We start from the raw sequence: 26,617 nt of genomic DNA, 5'->3' as shown, positions 1-26,617 counted from the left end.
TCTCTGTGATTTAATCTCCATCCTGCACTTTAAGGGCTGGGAGAAGGGCAGGCAGAAAGGAAGATTTAAGCAAACATAGCATCTGAGTAACGCTAAAGCTAACCAGGCAAATCTAACAATTAATATGACATAACCAATGAAACCAGACTGAGAGTGCCAATCAAGATTTTGCAATGGTAACATTTGGAAATATTTCCAGGCTATGGCTCCTCTGCATATGTTCAAAATATTTTCCACACCAGCCAAATGAGCATCTAATTGGCAAAAGTGCATACCTTTCCAACAAGCCACTGCATGAATCCAATGTGGTAAAGCATAGACATAACCGTACTGAAGAAAACCACAATTGGCAATACCTGATGACAAAGACAGAAGATCATTAAAACTTCTACAGTTGTTTCCTTCCTGACCTTCCTGTTTGTGTTATAATTAAATAAACTTCATTTATCTGCATAGCTTTCTAACACAACTGTGATTGTTTAGAAACTGTTTTGCTTAGCATAATATACCTGAGTTTATAGCCATGTTTAAGTCAATTTAAACATTTACATCCTGTAAAAAGAATCTATTTAAAGGTGTATATTTACAAAATACAAAAAGTGAATATAGGTCTCTCACAGTGGATACTGAAAAACTAACCTACTCTCTGATGGGCCTAACCCACTCTCTGATGGGCTATCAAAAACCACTCTGACTGGGTTTCAACCTGAATAAAACCAATATAACCTGATTCTCAGGTATGTGAAATACCTGAGAAACAGGACACCACCACTTCTGTCCCAGTATACAACAAAAAGAAAAATCTGTCCCCAAAAGGTCCAAAATAGTCAGACAGATTAGTTACAGCTAAAACAGTACCACTGTCATGTGAAAAGGGGAGGCTTCCTAGACCCTTAGTGTGGAGAGACTTATTTGCCCCATAGCATTTAATTTGTCTGTCAGTGTCCCAGGAAAGCTGAGACCCTTGTAGCTGACCAGTTTTTCAGCATCCCTTTAGGGAGACCCTTAACTGAGCAGTTCTGCTGGATTGGAAAGTGGTGTGACTGTCTTGGAGAAACACACCTCCAGCGTGAGGGAGTCCTCTCAGTAGGTCTTGCCCTTTACTAGAGTGTACTACCCACTACCAACTGCCAGCACCCATAAAGGATTCACACTAATAATTTCAGGAATAACACTCTTATTAATATAGATTGTGACATGTTTAGGTTAGAAGATTTTTGCTGATTGTAACTGGCTGCCAAAATATACTTGAAGGAATACACAGGTAGGCTCTAATCCCAAGTAAAATATTCAGGGCACATAGAGCCTGGTTCTTACAAGTTTACAGGTGTCCCTACGGGGAAGAAGACAGGTTCAGCCCATTGACTGATCCCAGCAGTTAAGATGGAGTTTTCCTTAACTTTCCCCTGTTCTCAACTTACTTAATATATTATTTCTTTATGTTTATGTGGAGTTTGAGTGACTCTAGTCATACATACATTTGTTACTGATTAGCATAAAATTCTCTCCCTTTGCTTTTAAAGATACAGTGAAAAAGAATGTAGAGTGCATTCCTGCGAGGGTGTTTGTACATCAGGAGCAGGTAACTTTGACATGGAGATGTACATTAATATTATTATTAGGCATTAATGAAGAAAGTTTGTCCAAGGAGAGGGATTTTGCCACAGTTGCTGGCTCAGCAGTGGGACATCTTCCCCTCTTTCTCTGGTATGCTGTTTATAAGCTGATATGTGGTTTATCAGCTACAAAGTACAACCGACTTCCCTTCCCTGCAAGGATTTCCACAGAATCTGGCTGTGGTGCCTCCACTCCACTCCACCTTCCATTCCATCCCCCTCAACAGATGATGGGGAATCATTCTGGAAGGGTTTTAAGTAATGCATCAACCATATTCCATCCAGAAAGCAGCAGTTGTGATTTACCCTATAATACAACTCCTGTTCAAATGCGAATATAACCCCTCAGTTTCCTCTAAGTGTATCCCCAGTTACCAGTGCACAGGGCCGCAGTCATTTTCCCACAACCACGAACACTAGGAAGCTTTCATGTGTGTTCACTAATGACATAATGCATTATAAATAAAATCAAGTAACAGAATAGAAAACAACAAACCACTATGTTAGTACAGATCTTTTCAATACGTAGACTCTGTGTCTTTCTAGAGGAGAGCTGATCCTATAAACAATTTTGATAAACATTTAGAAACTCAATTTTGATGATCAGAGCCTTTCACTGAAAGGACAGAGTGCAATTAACCAATACTGTCGTGCTGTTCAACAAGTTAATATAATGCTGCTTTCTCTGGCTTGGTTCCTTGAACCTTTTTCAATTCTGCAGGAACAGTTTGCCATGCAGTAACAGCAGACAGTTTAGTATAGTAAAATTAGTATCTTTCTCCCCTGCCTTTTCTTTTGTTATTACCATACAGAGGAGGAAGTTAAAATTGTTGGCTGCTGTTAACTCCCCTCCTATTTGTGGCTTGATGTTTAACTTTTTCCCTATTTTCCCTTAAATAAGTTGCTATTGAAGTTTAGGAAATAGCCTGCTTTTTCATACACTCCTAAATTTTGACCTTGAAAGCAAAGCTTTTCTCAGGAAACCATAGTTCTCCTGGTGCAAAAAAGAAGCTAGAAATTTAACAGAAGCCTAATTTCATTCTTGCTCAAAGCAAACTTTGTCTTTTGTAGTCAACAGGATAGAAGACTTAATACTAAAAGGTCTTTTCCATTTACTTAAGTACTTGGAAGTGCTTATTTATGTGGGCAAGTGAGTATTTTTTCAGAACTCTGAAACTCTGCATCTGCCTGCCCAAATACATATTTAAAATAAAACTGGTTTATGCATGCAAATATGTGCATTTTTGACTAACTAGTGCTTCCAGAGCCGTGTGCTCAAAGACACTCTGGGACTGATAGAACTTGTCAGAACATATACACAAGTGTGCATATGCACAACTGGGATGTGTCCATCACATGGACACATGGCAGAAAACTGATGTGTCCCTGCATATTGCTGGGGATGCAGTATGGATACAACTGGACTCCGACAGACATATCCTGTCCCTCATCTAATCCCTGAGGAGCTAAGCATTGTCTTATGGACGATGCTTTGAAATATCTTGGGGCAAGATTCGAAGAGCTCATCACTACGTGCAAACCCATAAAATATCTGAAAGACATAAAAAAGCACTTTGGACCAACTAAATGTCTAAATAAATAACAAGTGTTTCAAGAGAGAACAGGCTGCTGTCACTCACTGTTTTTGGAAGAGGGAATTCCCTGTCTAGAGAGGAAGGAGATAGAGCACGTTTTGATATTGCTGTACACTTGTCTGCAATTCTATTTACCATATTTATATTTCATTTACTATACATATATTCTTACATACATGCAGCTCTGGAAACCAACTGGTTTTCTTGTTTTTCAATATAAGAATAATCTACTTGTACCTGTTATAGAAACAAGGTCTAGAAATTCCATGGTTTTGCTGGCTTGAACCATAGGATAAGACTGATATATGTTTTCTGACACAGAAGCAAACTTTTGGCTGTCTAGTCCCTAGTTATGGCTTTAGTACGCAAAGTATTTTGCATTATCAGTGAGTACTCAGAACCACCTTGAAAAGATCATATTCATAAAGCATTGCCAAAAACCATGAGAAAAATTACAGGGGGTGGGGGGGAAGGGGGAGGCAGGGGAGGGGGATGGAATTAAATAATTTCATCCCTAAAACATGTAGTAGAGAAACAAATATTTAAGCACTCAAATAAGTAAAATAAATACCTCCCAAAGTAAAGGTAGGAACACCTGGAAAGTGAAACAAAAGGTACAAAAGAACTACTCTTAAAATATAATTCATATTTATTGACAAAATGCCTAAATTTTTTTTCCTTCTAAAATGTCCTGACTGTTCTTAGTAGCAAGCTATTTTACAGATGGCACCTTCTCTCTCAAGTAATGAAAGAGCGAAGTTTGCAGAGCATCTAGGTTGGAATATCACCACAAGCAAAAAATAAGAAAAGGCATGTAAACCCATGGTCAGATATCTGAAATATCAAAAGAATGATCTCCAAGTAAGTCCTAATACATTTCTCATATTTGTTTGATGTTTCTTTATTTGTTATTTGCGTTGGTTTGGAGTTCCTTTTGCTTTGTATGTTCTTGATTCCAGCCTAAGCAGGCATAGTGGCATGAACTTCTGAGAGCAAAACCAGGAAAGATGCTAGAGCAGATTACAGAGCTCAGAGCAGATAAACTGTATTCCAGCTATTTCCCAATAAGATCTCTTAAGAGAGAGATGGGAAATTCCTCTGTGATCTTAGTAATATCATGTAATTCTTCCTGCTTATGCAGCTTCCAGCTCTTCCCCCAGGCATGAATAAATACACGTCTGGCCTCTCCACTTCTTCAGGGGAAAGTCTGTGAAGCAGTGATCTGTACAGCACTTAAGGGTACAACAGTGTGGCATGGCAGAGCACTTTTAGTCATGGAGAGATGGAGAAGGTAGGCAGGAGGTAGTATTTCTGTCAGTGGCCAGGAACAAGCCTTTTAAACTATTCCTTGTAGAAAAATATTCTGAAGTTCTGTATACATGCAATATATTTTGTTTTAATTAGACTAAATAAGTGCAATCTAACTCAGTATTTGTCAGCGAATGAAAGTGTTCCCAAATTGTCTATTCAGAGTATCACATAATAAGGAATAGTTTACCTGTTGATTTCTCAGGTGACTACATAGGTATCACAAGCCACACAATTAATTTCCCAGCTATACTGTTCTTCTTACCATTGTTTATCTGCCACATAGAGTGTATAGCAACCATCTTACCTTAAAAGCAAAGAAATGATCTGTGTATTTGTCACCAAACACAAACTTGGCACCTGCATCAGAGTACTCCAGAAAAGTCTGGGGACAAAAAGCAAAGTAAATTAGCCATAAGCTCTGGGTACCTGCCAAAACCATACAAAGTACTGCTAGTTATCTTGCAGAAATATGGTGAGGTCCCAGAAGCTTGAGCTCTGATTTGTAGAGTCCAAGCCTTGCTGACTTTATTTGGCTGAACTGAGGGTATCTGCTCTGTCCTGTTGAGTACCCGACACAATAGAGGCCATAAACTACACTGGAAAAAAATTCACTTTTAAATTCCAATACTGTGGTGCACTTCTATGCTCCATCTGACGCAAATAAGTACAATGAATTATATAGCTTAAAATGGAGATTTGACAGCTGAAGTAATGAGTTTTGAAAGGTGTAGCTAAGAGTAGCCTGAAGGAATCTTCTAGTTCAAATTCTGAATTTTTTTACTTCTGAGGAAAATATATGCATTACTGATACAGTTTAAAATGGAGTTAAAGTACAGTTTATAATAGCTACAGTAATTAGTTCTGACAGGATAGACTGTAAGACTTGATAACATGAAGCTATCAAAAGGGGGCACCAGACCTGCTTCACTCAGAGACTGAGAACCTGGTGACAAAACCCAGATGATTCCCACTGCCTGTAGATTAGACAGACATCAGATCTGTGCCTTTACTCCTGCACAGAGACAGTACATTCTGCTCTGTCTGGTTTTACATGTCCTTAATTACATGTGAAGAAAAGCTGTGAGAATAGTATCCGTGAGGTGAAAAGTCTGAAAGTCCTTCAGAATGTACATCTCTGATGTATATTTTGGGTATTGCTTATTCACTACCTTACAGTAACTGACTTTTTAAAAACTTTGTGTCTGCAGGGCTGCCTGCGAATGTATCCTGTCCAGTTTCTAGAGACCCCTTCCAGCATGCAGATTTGGATTTTGCCACCTGTATATAGCTGAATTAATTTTCTTATACGTCATGAGGACTATGAAATGTCTCTGATGCCAGGAATGTTGCTGCTCTGAAGATAATTAGGGTTGTGCCCTGAATCCCAAGGCTTTTCAGCATATTGTGTTTATTGCAAGGATGATTTGGAGTTGAGCAATTTCTAAGAGTTCCTATGAGTGCCTTGACACAACCAAAATTTGTGTTTCAAGAATGCCAATTTATAACTTCAGGCCAATGATGGTAAAGCCATTAATAAATGGTATTACTCTGACCATTGTATTAACTGAACAAAAAAAAAAAAAAAGAGAAGGTTGAACTCAGGAAGTCAATAACCTTTCTGAGAATCCATTTTTTCTCAAGAGAAGAAAAAATCAAGGGACAAATGGATCCTTGAACAACCTGTTTGTATAATGTAAGACTCTCAAGACAAAAAATTGCATTAAACAAGCAAAGATTTTGCTCAATAACTTACCTGGATCTGAATGCCTAGCCAGTTAAGTACATCAAAACCCACTTTGGTCCTCAGAATAAGAATCCCAAGAATAAACTGCATTCCTATTCCTGAAAATACTGGTCTCCAAGCAACCTAGATAGACAGAAAATCAAAGAAACTGCTTGTTATTTAAATAAATAATAGTTTACTTTGGATGTTTGTTTAAATAATGTACAGGGGTAGCCTGACTATACTGCAGAATGGGAGCAGCTGCCAAAACAGGTTGTAGGGGACTTGAATCTTCACATATCTGGACAGAGCATAAGGAGATTTTGCTACAGGGTTTGTCCTTGGGTAATTTCAACTCTGCTTATGTCCCCTAGCTTTAAAGACTTTTGATACTTGAGAACTGCTCAGTTTTATGTTGTGATCCATCTTATAAAGGCAGTCATAGGAGAAACTGTGGCTGCTTATGATGAGTTCCTCTTCACTACACTGATGATTCCTGTTCTGCTGCCTCAGAAAACAGCTTTGTTTTGTGAAAATTGAATCAAATCACTTACAAAACAAAGAGTTATGATGGCATTCTCTAATTTAATCAGATCATATTTGAGTAACACAAACCAATTAGTTGCAATGAGGGCTCATGGGAGAGCACAAAGCATTTCGAGTATGAGTTTCACCTCAGTTGGGGACAGCAGCTGTTGCAAAGGATATGGCAAGTTCATTAGTCCTTGTTGAGATGACTTCACCTGTTAAGAAAGTCTCAGCATTGATGGAAGTCATGGTAAGTATTGGGAAAACTTGGTGACCTCGACAATGTATGTATGATTAAAGAAAGAATGCAGAGGTATATGAGGCATGCAAACAGAAGTAAAAGCTGAAGTGGTAATTGTGGTGACTGAATGAAGCCCTTTGTAATACCACAGCAAAATAGAGTGGACATTTCTCATGGAAAATTAAAATAAATGGCATTTTTGAGCCTATGGGAGTGGAGGAGCAAAAAGTGAGGACATCAGCTTAGCCCCAGCTGCTGAATTTGCAGTGGAAAATGAGCTTGTGAAGGGCTAAGAGCTATATAAGTCTATCATATCTCTGGTTCCAGGCAATTTGTACTGATGTGATAACAATGTCCTCAAATAAGTGACTGTGATGTGCTGAGGACTGTGGTGAGGCTCCTGTGGGTGAAAGCATGGAGAAGTTTCCAGTTTGAACTGTATCAGAGCTGGAACAGAAGGTGGACAGTAGGTTCCCAAATAGTGAGACAGGTGTTGGTACAGCCCCATACATGGTCCTCAACAGCAAAATTACTTTCCTCAGAAATTAAACACAGTGCTTGGCCTCAGGCAAGGCTATATTCTTACTTTCCCACATTCTGTTACTCTTACTAGGTTTGGTGCTAGGGTAGGGGAATAGCTTTTTAGATACAGAATAAAAAAAAATCCCAAAAGGTGAATCATGGAATAAATACTCACTTGGGTTGGATATTTGGAAAAGATAAGCATCAGGATGACATACATCACAAGCCCACCAAAAGAGATTAGCTGACGGGATCCTCGTTTCGTCGTGTCAAAGATGAGCCAGCAGATGATCATTATAATAAGAGCTGCACACAACACCCTAAGAAATAAAAAGCATCACGATATCCTGAATCAGATGTTTGGGATAATCATTTCCCTTCCCATACCCAGAACATTTACATCTCTGTTTGTGAATAAACTCTTTGCACAATGTATTGCACTGAAACTGTAGCTCTACACAAGCAAGAATCTGCCTTTGCTGATGTGCCTCTGGCAATATCCCTTGGTGGCATCTGGAAGAAAAGTATGGGAGGAAACCCAAAAAAAAGTAGGGAGGAAACCCATGAGTGACTCTAGTCTGAGTGGTATTTCTATTAAATGAAACGTGATATCTTCCTTTCTCACTTCGTCTTTCTTTCCTTTCCCTTCCTTTTCTTTGTTGAATCGTTAGTTCTGGGCAAGAGAGGCTGTGGTATTTATAATTGCGCTGTGCTGTTTAGCTGGTGTGCCTATGAAACACACTCTACTGAGGAGCAGGTTATAAACAGCTCTTTTCTTTGTAACCATTTGTAGTCTGTTCAGCTATCTCAAAAACAATGACAGGTATTTCTGTGTTTCAGTGTTTCTATGGTTACCACTATCAGAACCACATTAAGCTTATTTATTGAAGGTAATTATTGTAACAGTCTGGAAGGCAACACAATACATCATCCCTATACAGAGAGGAAGCACTGTCCCAGGTCATTAATGCTAGTTTTGTCTAAGAGTAAGGTTTCACTGATTTCGGTGGCACCTAGATACATAAGTTTGATCTTTAGATGGGGATTAAAAACATTGCAAGCGAATTCCTCAAAATGGCTTGGCCATTGCAATGCTGAGTAACCCTTCCTACACCTGAGAGACTTTCTCTCTGTTGGAAGAAAACAGTTAAGCACCTAACCTGTGATATGTACAATTTAAAGACTGCAGCCCAGGTAATACAGCACTCACTGCCCCCATTTGTTCCATCTGTTCCTCAGGGCTCTCCTGTTCCTTTTGCTCTTTCTCCCAGAGAGGCTGCTAGATCATCAAATGGAAATGCCTCTGTGTGACTGCTCTGTAATATGGCTGCTGAGCAGAAGGACCACAATCTTTAAAACAGCTTTCTTAGCAAAGCCATTTCTAAATCTGAAGAACAATCTAGGACATTATCCTGAATTGAGAATGACTCTTCCTTAAAACTCTTTCTTTCTCAGCTAGTAGGTGACCAAGCTGAAATAGATGGTAGCTGGCCAATTTTGTTTTTCTTTTTAATGATATTTCATATGTTTTTTTTCGGTCTATGAGACTCCTTTTTCTCCTTATTTTGCCAGGGATAACTTCAAGATCCCCGGTCACTGCTCAGGAATACTTGAAATAAGTGTCTGACAGGTCTAATTATCTACTATATATCTACCAGATGAATGTCTACTATCCCAAAGGATATGTAAGGTCATACAACCTTATTATGACATTAAATCTGGCTGGCAGGTTTTGATTCCTGAAGGTCAAGTAAAAATTTCTAGGGGGATATGTGGAAAAACAGTGTCTAGATAATAGACTCTAATCTTTAGCAGTTTGTAAATGTTAGGATTAAGGTTCACATGAAACTAACAGCTCTGTGAACAGTGAAGAACTTTCTGGTTTTCAGAATGAATGCAAAAGGCAGCAACACACATGAACTTTTGTGAACATACTCTCATTCAACCACAAACTTTTTCCACCTCAATTTGTGGTATTTCTCCTATGCTTTCTGCCAGGACTTTTGATCCCTAGCTACTGCATTGAAATCCTGAATGTGTTTCTGATATTTCCTGGTAAATACTGAATTATTCTGTGATTTTTGTGAGATTTGTGTGATTTACCCATCTCCCTCTTCTTATGGGGAAGTAAGCTGACATAAAATCATAGGGGTAACCTGACTAGTGCATTGTCCTTCTACATAATAGAAAGTAATTAATATTTACCATTTCAGCCAAAACCACTGTTTTTTCAGATATCGGTCTCCAGGGGAAAAGAATGCAGCAATTCTGTCTTCATACTTAGCTATAAAAAAATCCCAGCAGATGAAGAAGATGGCTAGGACAGTGATGACAAAGAGTGGCAAAGCTCTCTGAAAATTCAAAGTGCAGGCTGCAATAACTACTGCCAAATATGCTGTCACAGAAACAAGAACATATATGTCAGTTAGGTTGGTCTTTTTTAAAACAGGATCAAATTTTAAATTTATACGAGGTGATCAAAGTCAGGCCGGTGTTTATCTTTCTGGTGCTTTTCTGGCTCTCAGCCTAAATACTGAAAAATTTTTTGATAGTTTTGTTACTTATGATATGCTCATTGATATGAAAGGTGGCTTGCATTCTGTCAAAGTAGATTATATGTTTTTGCCAAGGTAAGTTCCTATGAAGCACGTTAATCACTCAGAAAAGTGAAACCCATCTACAAGAACTTTTTCCTGTGTAAAAGTTATGAATTAGGAGCATGAGTCATGCTCTTTTTTTTCAAAAGAGGATGAGTTTATCCAATAAAACTAGAAACAACACTATAAACATATGTCATTTTACTGATTTGATGACCTCAAGTAATTGTGAAACTTAAAAATAACTTATTTCATAAAGTATCTATGAAATTATTTATTTGACAGGTTCACTGCACTGCAGCTAACTGCTGGCCAAAAAAAATCCGTTCTTGTAAAGAATGATTGGATTTTATCTGTGGCAAATAAAGAGGAAGGACTACTGATTTTTGTAGTGCAAGTTGGTTTTTATGGAATTAATGAAATCCTGACATATTCTTAGAAGTCACTCACTTTCTGGAGCCAGAATAAGTCTGTTCTATGATAAAGCAAGACAAGATTAGTTATGAGGGCAGGATACTCAACATGCAAACAACATTTTATAGCCACCTCCTGGTATACTCATGGACATATTTAAAGTGTCTGTGTTCTCAGTGTTCAAGTAGGATGACCTCAAAAACAAACTTGGTGAAGTAGAAGGGAACAAAACAACGTACAGGCTAATTAGGAAAGGGAGAAAGAAGAATATCTGAATGATTTTGTAGTGCATACTGTCATAAGTATGTCATACATTTACTCCAGAAAAAAATTGCAGTGAATATGGAGTGATATGGGTGAGCAAAGAAAGCTTTCATTTCCAGCCAGATGACTTAAGTTCAGTCCTATTTGGTGCCTGACAGTTTTTAAAGTGATTTCATGATCTTGGGCAAGTTACTGAAACTGTAATTTTGGAGTCAGCTGGTAATGGAGTGGACCCAAAGTCTGAACTATTCTGCTATCGCAAGTGTAATTGCTAGTCAGACTTTAAACATGCTGGAGAAGCAGTTTAGCAAGATTTGTGCTTTTGTTATGTTTGAGAATGCGTGAAGGTTTTGCAATCTGGAATTTTCTCTGTGACTAAATTCTTAACTACTTTGAAATACATCTTTAAAGAGAGTCAAGAGTTTTTATGCTGGACAAAGACAGGGCAGCCTATAACCTCATACAGGTAAATAAATAAGGCTTCAGCAATCCTGGGGGTAATATACTGTACCTGTTATTAAAATTCCGTAGACCACATAATGAATTCTGGTTTTATGTTTCTTGCAAAATTCACAGACTTCATCATACCTTTTTTCTAATTGCCTAGGAAAAAAATCCCAAAAGAATAGACATGTAAGCTTTTGCAGAAGAAAATTGTGTAAATTGGTCAAAATTTCTCCACTGAAGTTCATTGAATTTGGAGAGGATTATATTTGGATCTCGAAGTGCCAAATATAAAGTTCCTTTTGAGAGAGACTTCTGTGGGTCAATATTGGACAGGTGAAAAAGAAAATATGGCAGATATCTAATGGGACAATATGTCATCTACATAACGGGCCAAAGTCAGCAGGCCAGTTCTGCTACCCTCTGAAGTGCAGCTCTTCTGTGAAGAGATCTGTTAATAGGGTTGGTGCAAAGTGAGTGTGTAGTTATAAGATTCAGTGTCCATTACTAGAGTCACAAAATCTGTTAATACAGCCAGCCCAGCATTATGATGTGGAATAGTGGTATTAATGTAACTGTGAAGGCCTAAGGCTGCATTTGTGTGTGTGTAAAATAACCAATACCTATCTAAAACCTTACTACAGCGTGCATAGATGTCTCTGTACCTTTTAAAATTTGGTTGTTATTGCACTAACTTTTCATTTCATCATCTCATGGAAGTTAAAATGGTTTATTATATTTGAATGTCATGCTCTAGTATCAGTTCTTCCAATGATAACATATTTCACTTCCTCGCTAAAGGTAACAGCATGATTTCATGAAGGAGGTCAAAATTTAGGGAAATAGCAGTTAAAGGAGTTAATTCAACAGAGGTTTCCAATGCTAAATATGCTGGTAATGTGGACTTATATCAATTACAGAAGCAGTGGCTAAAAAAACACCTTCGTATTGTGCAAGCTGGAAAAAATTACAGCTATGTCTCTTTCATCTCAGAGGCACTGCTTTAGAGAGGCACATCTCTGAAGCAGTCTCTTGCATTCCCAGTCCATAAAGGCAATGTTATATTTAGAGATGCTAATTATCTGCACTGTACTTGTTTGGAAAATAAATGCAGCTGGACTTAGATGCACACTAAAATCCAGCATGAATACTCTTATTTTCTGCACTCAAAAAACTCAATTAATGTAAAATAAATTTGAGAGAAACAAGAAATATTAATTTAAATTATATCAGTACACTGAAGAACAGAGCAGGAGCACACACCTTCACAAGTACAGAGAGTAATAGGTTCTCGGAGAAATCCTGATTGCTTTTGATGCTTCAATTTCAGTTCTGGGAATTCCCGTAGCTTCACAAATCAGAGCACTTTTTTTCTAACTTGTAAGAACATTAGGTTATCTACCCAATCTCAGCAGAAAGATTAGATACAACAGGAAAAGGAAAAAGGAGAAATGAGTGACAAATAGATGAAAAAGGCAGCTACTTTATCAAATTTATGGTTCCATCACCCAAGAAAAGGGAAAAAAATACTGTTACTGCTACTTATGAGCCCTTTGGGATTTAAAATTCTTACTTTCAGATTACAATTTTTTGTAATTTCTTCTTTTATCTAACATCTCTCTCTCTCCTTTTTACTTTAGTAATTTAGGCTTTTATGACTTTGGTATCACAATATCTTAAAATACTTAAGCACAAAAGTAATGTTCTGAAAAGTGGCAGAAAAAATATGTTCCTTATGAAATTTGGTTAATTTACTAAGGAAACATTCTTTTCTAAAACCTGATCCTATAGGCTTGAAATATAACTGAAGATGTTGAAAAAACAGATCTCACTTTAGCACATTAATGTAAAATATTTATATATGTCAAAACTATTCTTGCTTGCATTTTGTAACTCAGAAATCAATTTTCTGTTGTGCATGCACTTAAGTGAATGCTAAAACTTTGCACTTGCAGTGAATCTGTGTTATCAACAGACTGATCTTTCAAAAGGGCCATGTCTTAGACTGCAGGCTATTCAGTACTATCTGTTGAAAGAAATCAGTGACACACATGAACATTTAATATGATTTTAAGTAATTGTGTCTTAACTTTTTTAATGCCTTAAAACAGGGTTTACAGTTTTCACAGAAGTACCTAATCCTCAAGTAAAATGTGGATGTGTGCTTTCACTCTGTGATAGCTTGGAAGTAGAGCAAACACAAAGCAAAACTTTTGTTCCATTAAAATGGCTTTCTTCACAGCTGTTCTGTTCCTACTTTGTGCTGGAGCAAATGGCTATGCAGATGAAAGACACTAGTGAATCTTCAACTTCCTAAAAGAGACCACTCGTTAAGACCTCTGTGTAAAAGACATTGCTGTAGAAATATTGGAAAAGAAGTTATTGTACAAGAAAAGAAATATTGCTCCCTTAATTTGCCAGGCTTTAAAAGGATAGTTCCACAATCACAGATGTCATTTGTAAGGTAAAATAATTTTAAACAAGCTGCGTTTCTGTATTACAAAAATTGCTAGGCAATACAAAGGTCTGTGTAGCATAGGGGCATGGCAGTGAAATTTAGAGCTGTCACTCCAGAAGCATAAACACTGGCAGCTTTTTGCTTAGGCCAGGATGGAGTGGAAGACGTGCTCAGCCAAAAACACATTACCCTTTCAGGCGCAGTTGCTCATCATCCACGGAGGCACGTTTGTTTTCATGCAGATCACTCTCAATATTGATGTATTCATCCCCCTGGAAAGCAGATCAGTGTTGAGGTTGTCAGAAGGGTTTATGCTTCTTAGTTAAGGTGCAAAAAAGCATCCCCATTGGCAGCTAGCTGAAGCGGCCTCTAGAATTTCCTGCCTCCACTGCATTCATGGCTCCAGCACTCCCACTGCCACCAAATCTGTGAGCAGTGTTTAGACCAGCTGAGGAGTTTCCCAAGCCATCCATACCATTTTTCAAAAGGGAAACAAAGGAGGGAAAATTGCCAGCATTACTCAGCATTGAAGAGGGCAGGGCCTCATAGCTGGAGGCCCTGTACTGCTTATAGGTTGAAAAGGGCAAGCTGTGAATTAGCCAGCTTGCCCAGCACCTCCAACAGACACCCCCAGGTTTTGTTGCTTGTCTCTTTGCAGAACTTGAATATGATGGAACTTTTGTATATGGAGACTGGTTAAACTGAGCAATGCTCAGTGTTTTAAAAATTTAACTAAGCTGAGAATATTATTCTTAAGAAAAATTGTTGCCCAAGTCCACATAATCATGGTACTGTTAAAGCCTTTGTATGACTACAAGCTGCCCTGCACCCTGTCTGGGCACTGCCTTGAGGGCCAGGAGGGGCACAGCCCCGAAGCTGCTCAGCACACCCGTGGGGGCAGTCATGCCCACGCTGCACCTCGTCCCCCGTCTCACTCCAGTGGGGCACAAGGATGGAGCTTGTCCCGTGGCTACTTACCTCCATGCTCATGGTGGGGCCTGCAGAGTGGCCAAGGCCTGGGGCAGGCGACCATTGTGTTCAAAGACAGCAGCGTACCTGCATGTGGCACTCACGCCTCTCCCTTTGAGCACCGTGACCGGCTGAGCGGCCTGGAGTGTCTGGCCATGACCAGGGTGATGACAGTCCTGGCCTGGCCTGGCAGACATGTCCTACCCACTTCACAAGAGTGGCCCACAGCACTCAGCCACTTTTGGAGCAGTGACAATCTGCAGGTGAGTTTACCTTTTGTTATTTTGTCACTTTAATTTACGGTAAGTCAATTCTCTAGTCTGTTGTGGAAAGCAAGGCCCACCACAGACCTTGCTCTGGCCCCTGCATTCTGGCTGTCTGTCCTGCTGCAGGTCCTGCCAGAAGCTCTGGAAAACTCTCAGTTAGTTGCCAGGGAGAGACTTGAACCACAGAGTCATGGAATGGCCTGGGTTATAAGGGACTTTAACGATCATTAAAGATCAGAGTCCCATGGGCAGGGACACCCCACACTACACCAGATTTCTCAAAGCCCCAACCAATTTGACTTTGAACACCTTCAGGTGCATCCACAACTTCTCTGGGCAAATTATTCTGGATCTCATCATCCTCACAGCAAAAAATTTCTTCCTGATATCTGATCTAGACCTACCCTTTTTCCATTTAAATCCAGTCCCTCATGTCCTATGACTACATGTCCCTATAAAGAGTTCCTCTTCCTTATTTTTTGTGAGCTCCCTGTAAGTGCTGAAAGACCACAGTGGGACCCTGGAACTTCTCCCAGCTGAACAGCCACATTTCTCTCAGCCTGTCAAGTATCTTCAGGCTTTAATGATCTCAAAGGCAGAACCTAACACAAGGTGAGACCAGGGGAATATATACATGGATGCTGCTGTTTGTTCTCCTAGGCAAAGCTCAGCAAAAGACCAGCAGGAGTCTGTTGGTCCTCTTGACTGCAGTTTTTGCAGGGTGTTATGGAGCTGCACTGCAACATATGACTGCATCTTCACTAAACTCAGTTTCTTTGGCTCTTTGGTCTTGACTGTGAAATAAACCTGAAAAATGCCTACTAAGTTACTTTTGGTAACTGGCAGTACTCTTCTCAATGGATGTACTTGGTAGGCTTCTTATCTGAGGGACATTGAGTGGTGATAATATGTAAATATTCCTGAGACTAAATTTGGAATATATTGCATACCAGCGCTTCTCACAGATTTTTCAAACCTACATTATAAAATCCAGAGAGTCCCAGCCCTCTGGGTGGAAGCGCCATGCTTTCACGTTTGCAGGCAGCTACACTCCCTTTGGCGCTGTGTTGACTCTCCTGGTCACAGCTTGAAGCTCATGTCCTACAGATATTGCTTTCAACCCCACCATCATTCCCACTGCCACCACCTCTTGCACTGCCTAGGCCAGGTCATGCCATGCTCTTCTATCTCTTTTCCCCATGCCACAACATACTCCCTGTGCCTGGATCACCCACAGCCTGAATTCTGACTCTCTGAATTTCTGAAATATAAGGTTTGTTTTGAGAATATAAGCTATTTTTTCTTTTGAAAATACAAATACAAAAGCATCAATCTACATATTTTCACATTGTTCACAACGTATTTAATATGTTTAGAATACTACTATGTCACTCTTGTCACAAATGCTTTCCTACAATGACATTAAAATGTGAGAAAATCTGAAATCAAAGACAACTTTGTGTGAAAGTTGTCACTTACAAATACAAAAGGAAATTGGAGAATGGATGCAAATCCCTTTTATTTTTTTCATGGCCAAACATGATACCAGGTCTGGCTCATGCAGAGTGTTGGCCCTTGCTGAGAGTTACCTAAGGGCTATGTGGAGCATGTAAACTTCTGCAAGCAAAGGGAGACACTGCTAAGTCCATACTGTAAAGACCCTCAAAATAAATTTTTATGCCTCCGTCACAGTGTACCGGAGAAATTGCTGGTGCAAATATACACATCTCTGATACTCTTGCACCAAGTAGTGGCAGAATGTTTTCAAATGAACTTTTCCAGTGGGAAATTGGTTTCTCTGATAAAAATAAAGCTTTCATAGATGTCAGTACTTTTCTCCAATTTTCTACAGTTTCAATCAGTTCTGAAAGTCCTTTTTGATTTATTTTTGTTGTTTTTTTTTTTGTTTTGTTTTAACAATTTCCTTTTCCCCAACTTTTTTGAAGATGAAGGTATAGACACTATCTACCACCAATCTCTCCTAGGATCTCAGCTTCCAATCTAGTTTACAGGAGTGCTTATCTGGACAGTCTAAGTGATTATTTCGCTCACTGTATATCTGAAATTAATTCAACTCTGAGAGCAGAGTCATTACTTTGCACCATGCCTTGTTGCCTCTGACCATATTCAAGAAAACAATAGAAGATAGAAATGGGTACCCACTGCATCAAGTATTTCTTATATGCTGCTTTGAGTACCATTACCAAACTTGGCAAGTAGATATGATTACAACAGAATAGAATTTTTAGAGTAGCAAGTTATTTCTGGAGTGAGGATGTGAAAATATTAATACCTAACAATGGTGAAATACCTGTGGATTTTTTTAACCTGACTCTCATGTTTTCATAGTGGGATACTCAGTATATGGGCTTAAACATACATCCAGTCAAAAGAAGTCAAAATAAATGTGCTTATTATTACAGTAATCTGCATTGTGCTCTCTTCCTCTCTGGTCAGTTTTACACAGGACCTATTTCCTCAAGTTTGTGTTTATCTGAAATTTTCCCTATTTAGGATGTTTATTTAATAATCCAATATTAATTTATTATTAGATATTTAGTAATATGAATTCTTTGTCTGACTGAAGGATTCATCTCTAAAATCAATGATTACAGATTCTCTTTTTTCACCTTCTTATGAGAAAATGGGGCAACTCTGGGGCAACTCCTAATCCAGTCTTCCCCTTGATTACCATTTCTGGTGCCTCTTTTGTATTGTGTATGAAGCCATTATGACACTGGAGTACATTTTTTCTGAACCCTACACATGCATTTTTTTTTCTTTAATGTATTTTTTGAGAATAGAACTTGTCTGTCTGTTTATACATTTTAAATTATATTCAGATTTTGTTAGAATATCTGCCTTGGATATACTAATACATTGCCGACATTAACTTTGAAGTTTACTAATTTTCATTAGGTTATTTGGAAGAAAGAAAAAAAAAGAAAAAACATACCTGATTAATATGCACTGTTCCCTTATTTTGTGAATTCTTGATTGTCTGTGAATTGTCTCCAAGGCCTTTCAGATTTGTATCATCCACACCATCATCACTGTCATTCTAGGACCAGAAATTACATTGGTTCAAATAAGAAGCTGAAAGCCTTTCTTGTGTGCAATAAGAACTGATTTATAATCTGAGGCCTGGGCTACCATGGAAGCAAGTGAGTGGGTGACAGGAAATGGCCTCAAGTTGCACCATGAAAGATTTAAATTAGATATTGGGAAAAATTTCTTCACTGAAAGGGTGGTCAGGCATTGCAACACAGGGTGCCCAGGGAAGTGATAGATTCATGCCTGAAGCGTTCCCAAAACCTGTAGATGTGGGACTTTGGGGACATGGTTAATTGGTGAACATGGTGGTACTAGATTAATGGTTGAATTCAATTACAGGTCTTCCAGTATCTAAATCTTTGTACAATTCTCTGGGCTACTTTACCACAACAGGGAACCCAAAACTTGGTGTGCAAAGCTCGGCAGTTCAAGTCCCTGCACTACTGCACAAAGGTGCCTTGGCCATGAATGGTGCTCAACTAATGAATCTGCTTTTTTCTTGACTAAAGTCACATGTCTCCCACAGTGAATTGTCCTGCCCATTTCCTCAGGACTGGTTCAACAAGTTGATAAAATTCCAAGCCTTCTCCTCACCAAGGGCAAAATGGACTATTTGGGGCCTTCCTCAATTGTTAGTACCTTTGCTCCAGTATTTGTGCTCTTTACACAGACGGAATAAATGTGAACGTGTACTTATATTACTCAAAGAATAAAACACTCAGGGCGTCTTTAAAGAGAGGAGTTAGCTTTATCACATTAATCCTCTGAGTTGTACCTTTTGTCAGAGAGATGATGACAGCCATAACCAGCCCAATTAATTTTAATTTTAAAAATAAATCCTGAATCTCCATTTTCTTGTTTCTTAATGTTTTGAAGGATAAATTAACTCTTTTTAATGGTCTGAGAACATCTGGTTTTGTAAGAAAGCTGTCTAAACAAAACTTCAGATAACTTACATCTGCAATTGTTGTGAATGTTTTGTATTTAAGTGGTTTCTTATGGCAGCAGTTACAGTATGATAATTTCACTGGGCTTTAGTGCATGAAGTATCTCATTATTTACATGGTAATAAACTCAGTAAATTAGTATCTACAATTAAAACAATCACTTTCACATGAACAATACAAAATAACCTGAATCATACTAAATTCATAAAAACTTCTAAAGACAGAAATAAGCAGTACTACTAGAAATAAATTGAATTTCGCCTTTTTGCAGAAACATGCCCTTAGAAGCAACTAGAACAATGCTTACTAACACTTTTCCTTAAAGATACTTTGCCTCTAAACATCACAAAAAAAATCTGTTTCAGTCAAAGTGTTTTTGTAACTTTTTGTGTCTCAGAGAAGAGAGAGTCACAGGAGGTTTTTTATTCAAGTGTTGGGGTCTTGATACATTAGTTTCCTCCCTTCTAGGTGAAGACTATCTTTTCTTTCGCTTAAGAGAGACATTTCTGTTTCAGAAACACTTATCACTTGTTTGCCTGCTAACCATACTATCAGAGGGGTTTGTTATAGCTGCCCCTGCAGCCAGCAACAAACAGAACTACTGAACACTCCATGCAATTAAAAAAAAGTCACAAGAAGCAGAGATTAACTGTAGCATTGAGATAGATTAAAAATACTACAGAGGACAGCATTGCAAAATCAAAATGCAAAGTATTCTGTAATTCACATACACCCACCCTCCCACACTCCTGAGAATGCTGTCTTTCAAGAGTTCTATACTTGTTGCTGAGGTAGAAAAAGTAGAGATTTCCTGGAATTTTTTCAGTAAATGTGTGAAAAATAATAATTATGCAAGTTGCTGTTCATGAAATACACAAGTAAAGGATAATCTATATTGGAAGACACCTCTAGAAGTCACTTTGGCGAACCCACTGCTCAAGTGCAATAATTACATAAGAAGTTCCATTTATAGAATAATTAAAATATATGAATGTATGAGTAATGTAACAAAACCATTAAGAGCATCACACAATTGCTGGAACTCAGTAGCCCACGCTGCAGATTGATAGAATTGTGTCTTTCTCTGTGAATTTTAAAAGTTGCTATTTCAGCTGATTATATCACATTTCTGGATTATTACTGATTCAGTAGAAACTGGTTAATTACTATTGATAACACATTTACTCTAGTAAGATTTCTGTTGACTAGAATAGTCTTTGAATGAGTGCCATGAAGCTGAGTAGTTTCCTTATTTCACAGGTGATTTTTTAAGAACTGTGTCTTCATTCTCCCCTTTACAGAATTTTTTGTTTTGTTTGGTGAAAACATTTTATTTAACACTTTAAATAAAAGAAAAAAAATCTATTTTTTAATCTATGCTTTAAGAAAAAAATCTATTTTTAATTTCTAATAAGAACAGAAATATTCAAGTGACAAATAAAATTACCTATTCCCCTCTCCTGCCTACTTAGTATCTGAGGTACTGAAGGAACGCCTCAACAAAATATTGGTCTGTGCTTATCACCTATTGTTGCCGATTGCTATAGGTAAGCAGCTCAGCACAGGCAGAAAACTTCTACCTCATTTACTAGTATCCTTTTCAACTCCCTGTAAATGTCTGGAGAACAAAACAGCGCAAGAGAAACTGGGAGTTCAGGCCTTAGGAACTATAGTTAGCACAATCCTCTTATGAGCACAGGCCAGTACAGCAGCATGTGAATTCACTTCTGAACCTACTCAACATCCAGGTGACATGAGAGAGCAGGAAGTTCACAGAGAAGCCTCAGAAAATTCTCTTTGCTTTAGTACACAGTTGAAGGATTACAGAATTGGCCCATCTATTTTGAACGCTTGTAATATGACAACTGTTTTGAAACCTTGTTTCTGCTTTCACAAACTGCTTTACTTTAAGAGCTTGGATTCCCCTCTTGTAAAATACTTGATTAAATGACAAGGACATAGCTGTGTCAACTGCTATGCTCTTTCAATATTTGTTTAGTTCCCTCTTGACGAGCTGTTAATTCACCTACATTCACAACTACATTCATTCACCTAATTCCACAACTACATTCATTGATCTTCCCTGCCATCTCCTCCTTGATTTTGAAGTAGAATGGATTTTGCAAAGGGCTGTGAACTTCGATTGTGTTTTTAACAATAGTAGCCACTCTGGAGTAGATAGTGTTATGTTAGCTCATGCTAGTTAGGGAGGAAAATAGGATGGCCAACATGACATTGAGGCAGCTGCTTAAACTGTTTATGGTTTAAGGGTGGGTTCTTACGTTATGTTGGAGATTAGAATCAAGATACTCAAGGAACTGACTGGAAAACAGATGCTTCAGAAGAAAATAGTTCGAGTTATAATGTCGGATTCTGCTGCATCTCAAGAGATTTTTTATTGTATTTGCCCAGCAGAAGCGAAGCCATCTAGTTTACAGTTTAAAACTCGCTTTTCTTTAACATTCAGCTACCCTGAACACCATTCATCTAGGTTTTCCCTAATGTACTATCTTTTGTTAGCCAGTGCCATGATTCTGGAGTTTAAATGCATTTTAAATATTGTGGAAGAATTTATTTAAATTAATAATCACAGCACTCATAAATACCTGTCGAATTATAAAACTCAGTCTACAAGGCAGGAAGGATGAATGTTCATTATCCATGTACTAAACTACGGCAAATGAGTTGTATAAACAACAGATAAGATAAAGGTTCTGCCAGATATAAATTTAGCAGGCTACATCGTCGTGGGCTGTTTTGAAAAGGACTGTAAATAGAACTCCCCACCTCTGAGTACATCGTTGTTTCCTTAAAAAATTTTAGGTTTTCAGGGTAGGATAGTTGGCTATTATCCTGAAATGCAGGGGCTTTTTTAACAACAACAACAACAACAACAAAAACCACCAAAAAACAAACAAACTAAAAAAAGTATGGCTTTGGAAATCAAGTTTTGAAAATGTGGAAAAGGATTACATAATTTCCTGTCTGGATCTGGTTAAATAATGCAGTGCAATGCCACCTTCATTTCTAAGGGTAAACATAACAGGGATGCTCATGAATATAAGTTCTGAATAACATCTATAGTCTTAATTAACCAACCACACAAGAGTATCTAGGAAACGGTGAAAAATAGGAATAAACAGAAATTGTACTTTTTAGGATATGCTTTAAGCTTGTTTGAATGAAATGGATGCACGCCTTATGGCAATACAAATGTCCTATGCACTGTGAGCAAAGGACGGAATATTAAAAGGGCTCCTTCCTCAAGTCAACTTCTTAAAGAGTGCCAAGTCAACTTCTTAAGAGTGTTTCTGTACCTTATACAGAAACAGGTACAGCTGTTTAATGCACTAGGGATAGGAGGCCAGTGAACAATAAATATTTATTAGCTGTTATCTTCCCTTTGCCCTGTATTTATGTTTCCCTCTGTGTTGCTTTTAACTGTAGGGCAGTTTATTCATCCCACCAACTGTTCCTTTTTAGGATGCATCTTTTATAATTCTTTATGGAGTAAGTGTGCCTTGATGTTTTATGTTATCAGAGATCTGAATCATCAGAACTGATTAGATAAAAGTTTTGCCTCTTTAATGAGGGCTAAAGACAAGCTAGGTAAGTGCAATCTCAGTTTTAGGGTTATTATTAGTGATACAGTTTTGGAGCAGGAAGCTGTGGGCACGTGTAGTGGTCCTCCAGCCAGCCAGTGCCATGTATGAGAGGTTGACTGAACCACCTTGAAGGCAAGAGACACAGCAGCATTTCCACACATTATGTAGGACATTATTGTAGCTATAGATACACAATCTGTTACGCTGGTACATAGATGCTTAGCAGGAACAATTTTCTGAATTGAGGATAATGATTGATCTAAGTTCCTGAAATTACACAACATTTTTAAGATGTAAAAAAATTAACAATCTGAATTATAAACAGTGCAGCAATCTATAGATTGTACCTATGAGGCAGCATCCAGAGCAGGCAACTTTAGCATGTAGGTCTTAACAACTGCACTGGATTTTATTAAGTTAAATACTTTATTGCTGAAGGGTAGGAACATGGTAAGTAAAACTGGCAGTATGGGTAAAGAAAGCTATGTATCTTCTTAAAATGCATAGAAAAAGCTCACCCATTGTATTACACCAAGATGGTTGTGGGTAATTGAGATATTCCTAATATCAAAAAGAGAGGGACAAAGAGGGAAACTGCAGAGGTGTACGTTTGGGATTTATCGTCTGTTGTCTTCTGATATAATTTTGAGCCATTAATAAGGAGGAAAGTTGCTTCTGAGTCTCCCAGGTACTGGCATTATCACAAAGTAACAATGCAGGACCTGCAATTTCAACATTATGCTCAAGTGGAAACTGCATAGTGCACAAAAGAAGTAGCTGGTATTTTGCAGAACCAGGCATTTTAAAAAATGCAATTAATGGTATTAATGTAACTTCATGCTGCATGGATGCAATCCTGTCTGAAAGTTAACATTTGTTAAATGAGGGTGTACCACACTACCATTGAAAATGGTGATGCAGTGAAAATCCTACCACAGTACAAATGAATGTGTGTGTTTACATATCAATAGCAACTGAGATTTTGAGAAGAGCTCATAGTTATCGCTTTTTGACCATTTGTGCAAATCAAAAAGCAGACTACTCTATATTACAAGTTCTTCATCCCTTAAGCATCCCTTTTCAACAGAAAGAACAGTGCTTCTCATTCTTGACTTAATAAAGGTCTGATATGTGATCCTTTATCGATCATTTTTTAGCTTTGAGCTGCTTTGTATTGCATTCAGAGCTGTTTTACTAACTTGGTCTACTTTACAAATGGTCTAACTCGGATTTACTTGTCTGTTACTTTATCCCTATGTGCATTAATCATTAAGTGGTTCAGGTGTATCTGAAGGTACCTATGGATACTTAAAATGGTACCTACACAGATACTTAAAATTGTTTAAATTAAACCTTTTCCAGAACACTTTTTTATTTTGTGGTTTAGGTAAGATACTCATGGCTTAATATATAAAGACCTATTTATTTCGGAGGAATTAAATGTTCACTCTTTGTGCAAGGAAAGCTTAAACACAAGAAATAGTGGGACATGATGAGACTGTTCAGCTTTTAGGTAGTTCACAGTGGCTTTTACTGTGATTTGTTTATATACAGAACTTTACCTATTTCCTTCTGTGTCTTATTTTTTCTAGGGAGTGACTTACATATTTAAACAGAGATAAGACATTGTAGAAGTAAATAAAAATGGTCCAGGTAAGCTAGCTGCGTAAGGCAGAGGGTTAACCCGGATCACTATACTGTGCTACACAGATCTCTGAGGAAAAAGGTGATTTTCAGCTTATGCCATTTAAGAGAGTTCAACACCGAGCTTTTGCAGCTAGGGACTTCTCCTTTTTGAGTTTGTAAGTACAGATTTAGGAAGCGGACGACACTAGTTTAGTCACTTATTTCGTGTGAAAACACCTCTTATCTCGCTCACTTGAACTGAGGGAGACTCAAGTTCAAATTTCTTATCCATCTGCTCCGAAGCACAGATGAGTTGAGAGCACTCTGATTACTCAGGAGAAAGGCCTAACCCTGGGCTATCATGTTTTAAGAGTTAATTCTCTTGCCTACATTCTGTAAATATTCCCTGACAGGCTTCTCTGTCCGAATACGCAATGAATAAATATACAGAGCAGCTGAATGTCGGTGATGTTATGTAATAGTTCACATGCTTAACATCTGCAAAGCCCCTTCCGTGTTATTTGGATAGCGCCGGCAGATACCCACATCAGCAACACACTTCCTGCTAGCTGAGATCAGGAGCAGCGTAAGGATCGGAGACTGCAAAGGAGAGCAAGGAGCTGCTTTGTTCATATAGCCTTCTTCAGAGTATTTCACAGCCACTGTCTCTCCCCGACTTATTCTACTTTCAGCAAAAAGTACAGAGAGCCAGCCCGGCTGCGGGTTCGCAAGTTTTTGTTTGTGTCTGCTCTAATTCCAGTGAAAGCACAGGGATGCTGGCCACCAGGAAACAATAAATAAATACCTTTGGTGGTTTTTTGTTGGCTTTTTTTTTTTTTTTTGGTGGTGTTTGTTTGTTTGCGGGGGCTTGTGCTTCCGCTTATGAAATCTGCGTTTTTTAAACGCCTGTTAATACTACTTTATTCCTAGAAAATGCAAAAATCATCTGGGTGGGCTCCTTCTCTTTGTGCTCTTCTCGAGAGCAGAAGACAATTGTGAATACTTTATGCATGGAAGAATGTTATGCCCCACTATGTTACATTATTACTTTATAATTTTTCTCATATTATTGAAATACATTGCTTTGATGAGTTATGCGTCTGCTGCATAATGCTGACCTTCTCTTCAACAGAATTGTAAATGACCTATCCTCAGAAAAAATCAGCAATTGATAGAGCAGACGGGAGCCAGCTGAGAGATCCACCAGCCTATGTAATGTCACCAAGTCAGGACACTTTTCAAAGCTAGCTGTACACCACTGAGGAGAGCGTATTCTTGAATAAGTCAATTGCGCTCAGCTTTTTTTTTCACAAAAGCCGAGTACTTTGGCAGGGTATCAGCACGTAGAATGTTGTAAAATACCTGCAGGCAGAGGGCAGAAAATGCTTCTTCTTTGTTCGGGGTTTGAATTCAACATTGCTCAATGATTTTAACTCCTTCCTCTTCCCCAGAAAGCAAAGGAAACCAAACTTACCTGGAAGGCCAAATTGTGTACTCCTGGGTGATCACGGTTGGTCTCCGTCAGCTCCATGTGCCTGGTATGGAGTTTTTGGGTGAACGTTGGAATACTGGAAGCTACTTGCAGCACAGGACAGAATCAGCCAGGACCTGGTTAATCCATCCACAGGACCGGTACTACTTAAAGTCAAGTTAGCTGGAGGCGTTCTCAGGTTACCCTTACTCCCACTTAGCTCCACCTTCTCGCTCTGCTAGCGCAGCCCCTTTTGGCCGGCCTGGAAAACGGCCTTCAGACACAAGAATGGAGGACACCTGCAGCCCAAAAAACATAGTTTACACAGGCAAATGTGTGTACTTATATGACTTCTGTCTTTCCTCACTTGTGTGGGATGAAAACGTCCATATACAGATTTTGAGAGGCCAACAAATTTTTGTCCTTTTTTAACAGGTTCTCTCAAGCCATTATTTTTGTGACATTATGGTACCTTTATTTTTCATAGTAGCTGGGGACTTCACCTAGCAGGAGAAAAAAACGAGAATGTGAATAACACTCAAAACTCTGACAAGTCTGGTAAAGCCATGCTCAGTTGGCATCTTGTATTTCATTGCACAGAGTCTTTTGATTATCTGTCCACAGATTACTCCCCTTTAACTGAAGAGTATTTATTATACTTTTCAGGCTTGCTATTTGCAGTATTGAAAATAGGTGTTCTTAAAACTATCAATTGGACCTCTTACCCATGTTTTTTGTTGACTATGGACTTTGTGTATACAGCTTGTTCTGTGTAAGTCCTGAAAACACTAGCACTATTACAGACACCAATGTCAGACAGGATTTGTGTGGATAAAAATTTTGCCATTAAGAACAGCAAAAATGACAGTGTTCTGTTTCTTGGAAATACAGCAAAGTATATTTATGAATTCATTAGCTGCCTACATTCAGAACTTTTTACATGCAGATGGAAAATGTCATGAGTTA

The 26,617-nt window shown here is 38.3% G+C and overlaps 1 protein-coding gene across 1 annotated transcript in view; it reads right to left on the bottom strand.

Annotated features, from left to right (window-relative positions):
* Positions 1-25,714, bottom strand: part of SLC28A3 (solute carrier family 28 member 3) — a 38,103-nt gene extending 12,389 nt beyond the window's left edge. The window contains exons 1-9 of the mRNA XM_058823970.1: positions 25,655-25,714; positions 17,905-18,009; positions 13,903-13,985; positions 11,323-11,414; positions 9,742-9,931; positions 7,712-7,856; positions 6,276-6,389; positions 4,827-4,904; positions 276-356 (exon numbers count right to left, since the gene is read on the bottom strand). Of these exons, the coding sequence (XP_058679953.1) occupies positions 276-356; positions 4,827-4,904; positions 6,276-6,389; positions 7,712-7,856; positions 9,742-9,931; positions 11,323-11,414; positions 13,903-13,985; positions 17,905-18,009; positions 25,655-25,711 (945 nt within the window). The 5' untranslated portion in view covers positions 25,712-25,714. The remainder of the gene's footprint in view (positions 1-275; positions 357-4,826; positions 4,905-6,275; positions 6,390-7,711; positions 7,857-9,741; positions 9,932-11,322; positions 11,415-13,902; positions 13,986-17,904; positions 18,010-25,654) is intronic.
* Positions 25,715-26,617: the final 903 nt, after the last annotated feature.

Source organism: Ammospiza caudacuta, chromosome Z, assembly GCF_027887145.1.
Source record: "Ammospiza caudacuta isolate bAmmCau1 chromosome Z, bAmmCau1.pri, whole genome shotgun sequence".
Lineage (NCBI taxonomy): Eukaryota > Metazoa > Chordata > Aves > Passeriformes > Passerellidae > Ammospiza > Ammospiza caudacuta.
This window is presented reverse-complemented; position numbering and strand designations above follow the sequence as displayed.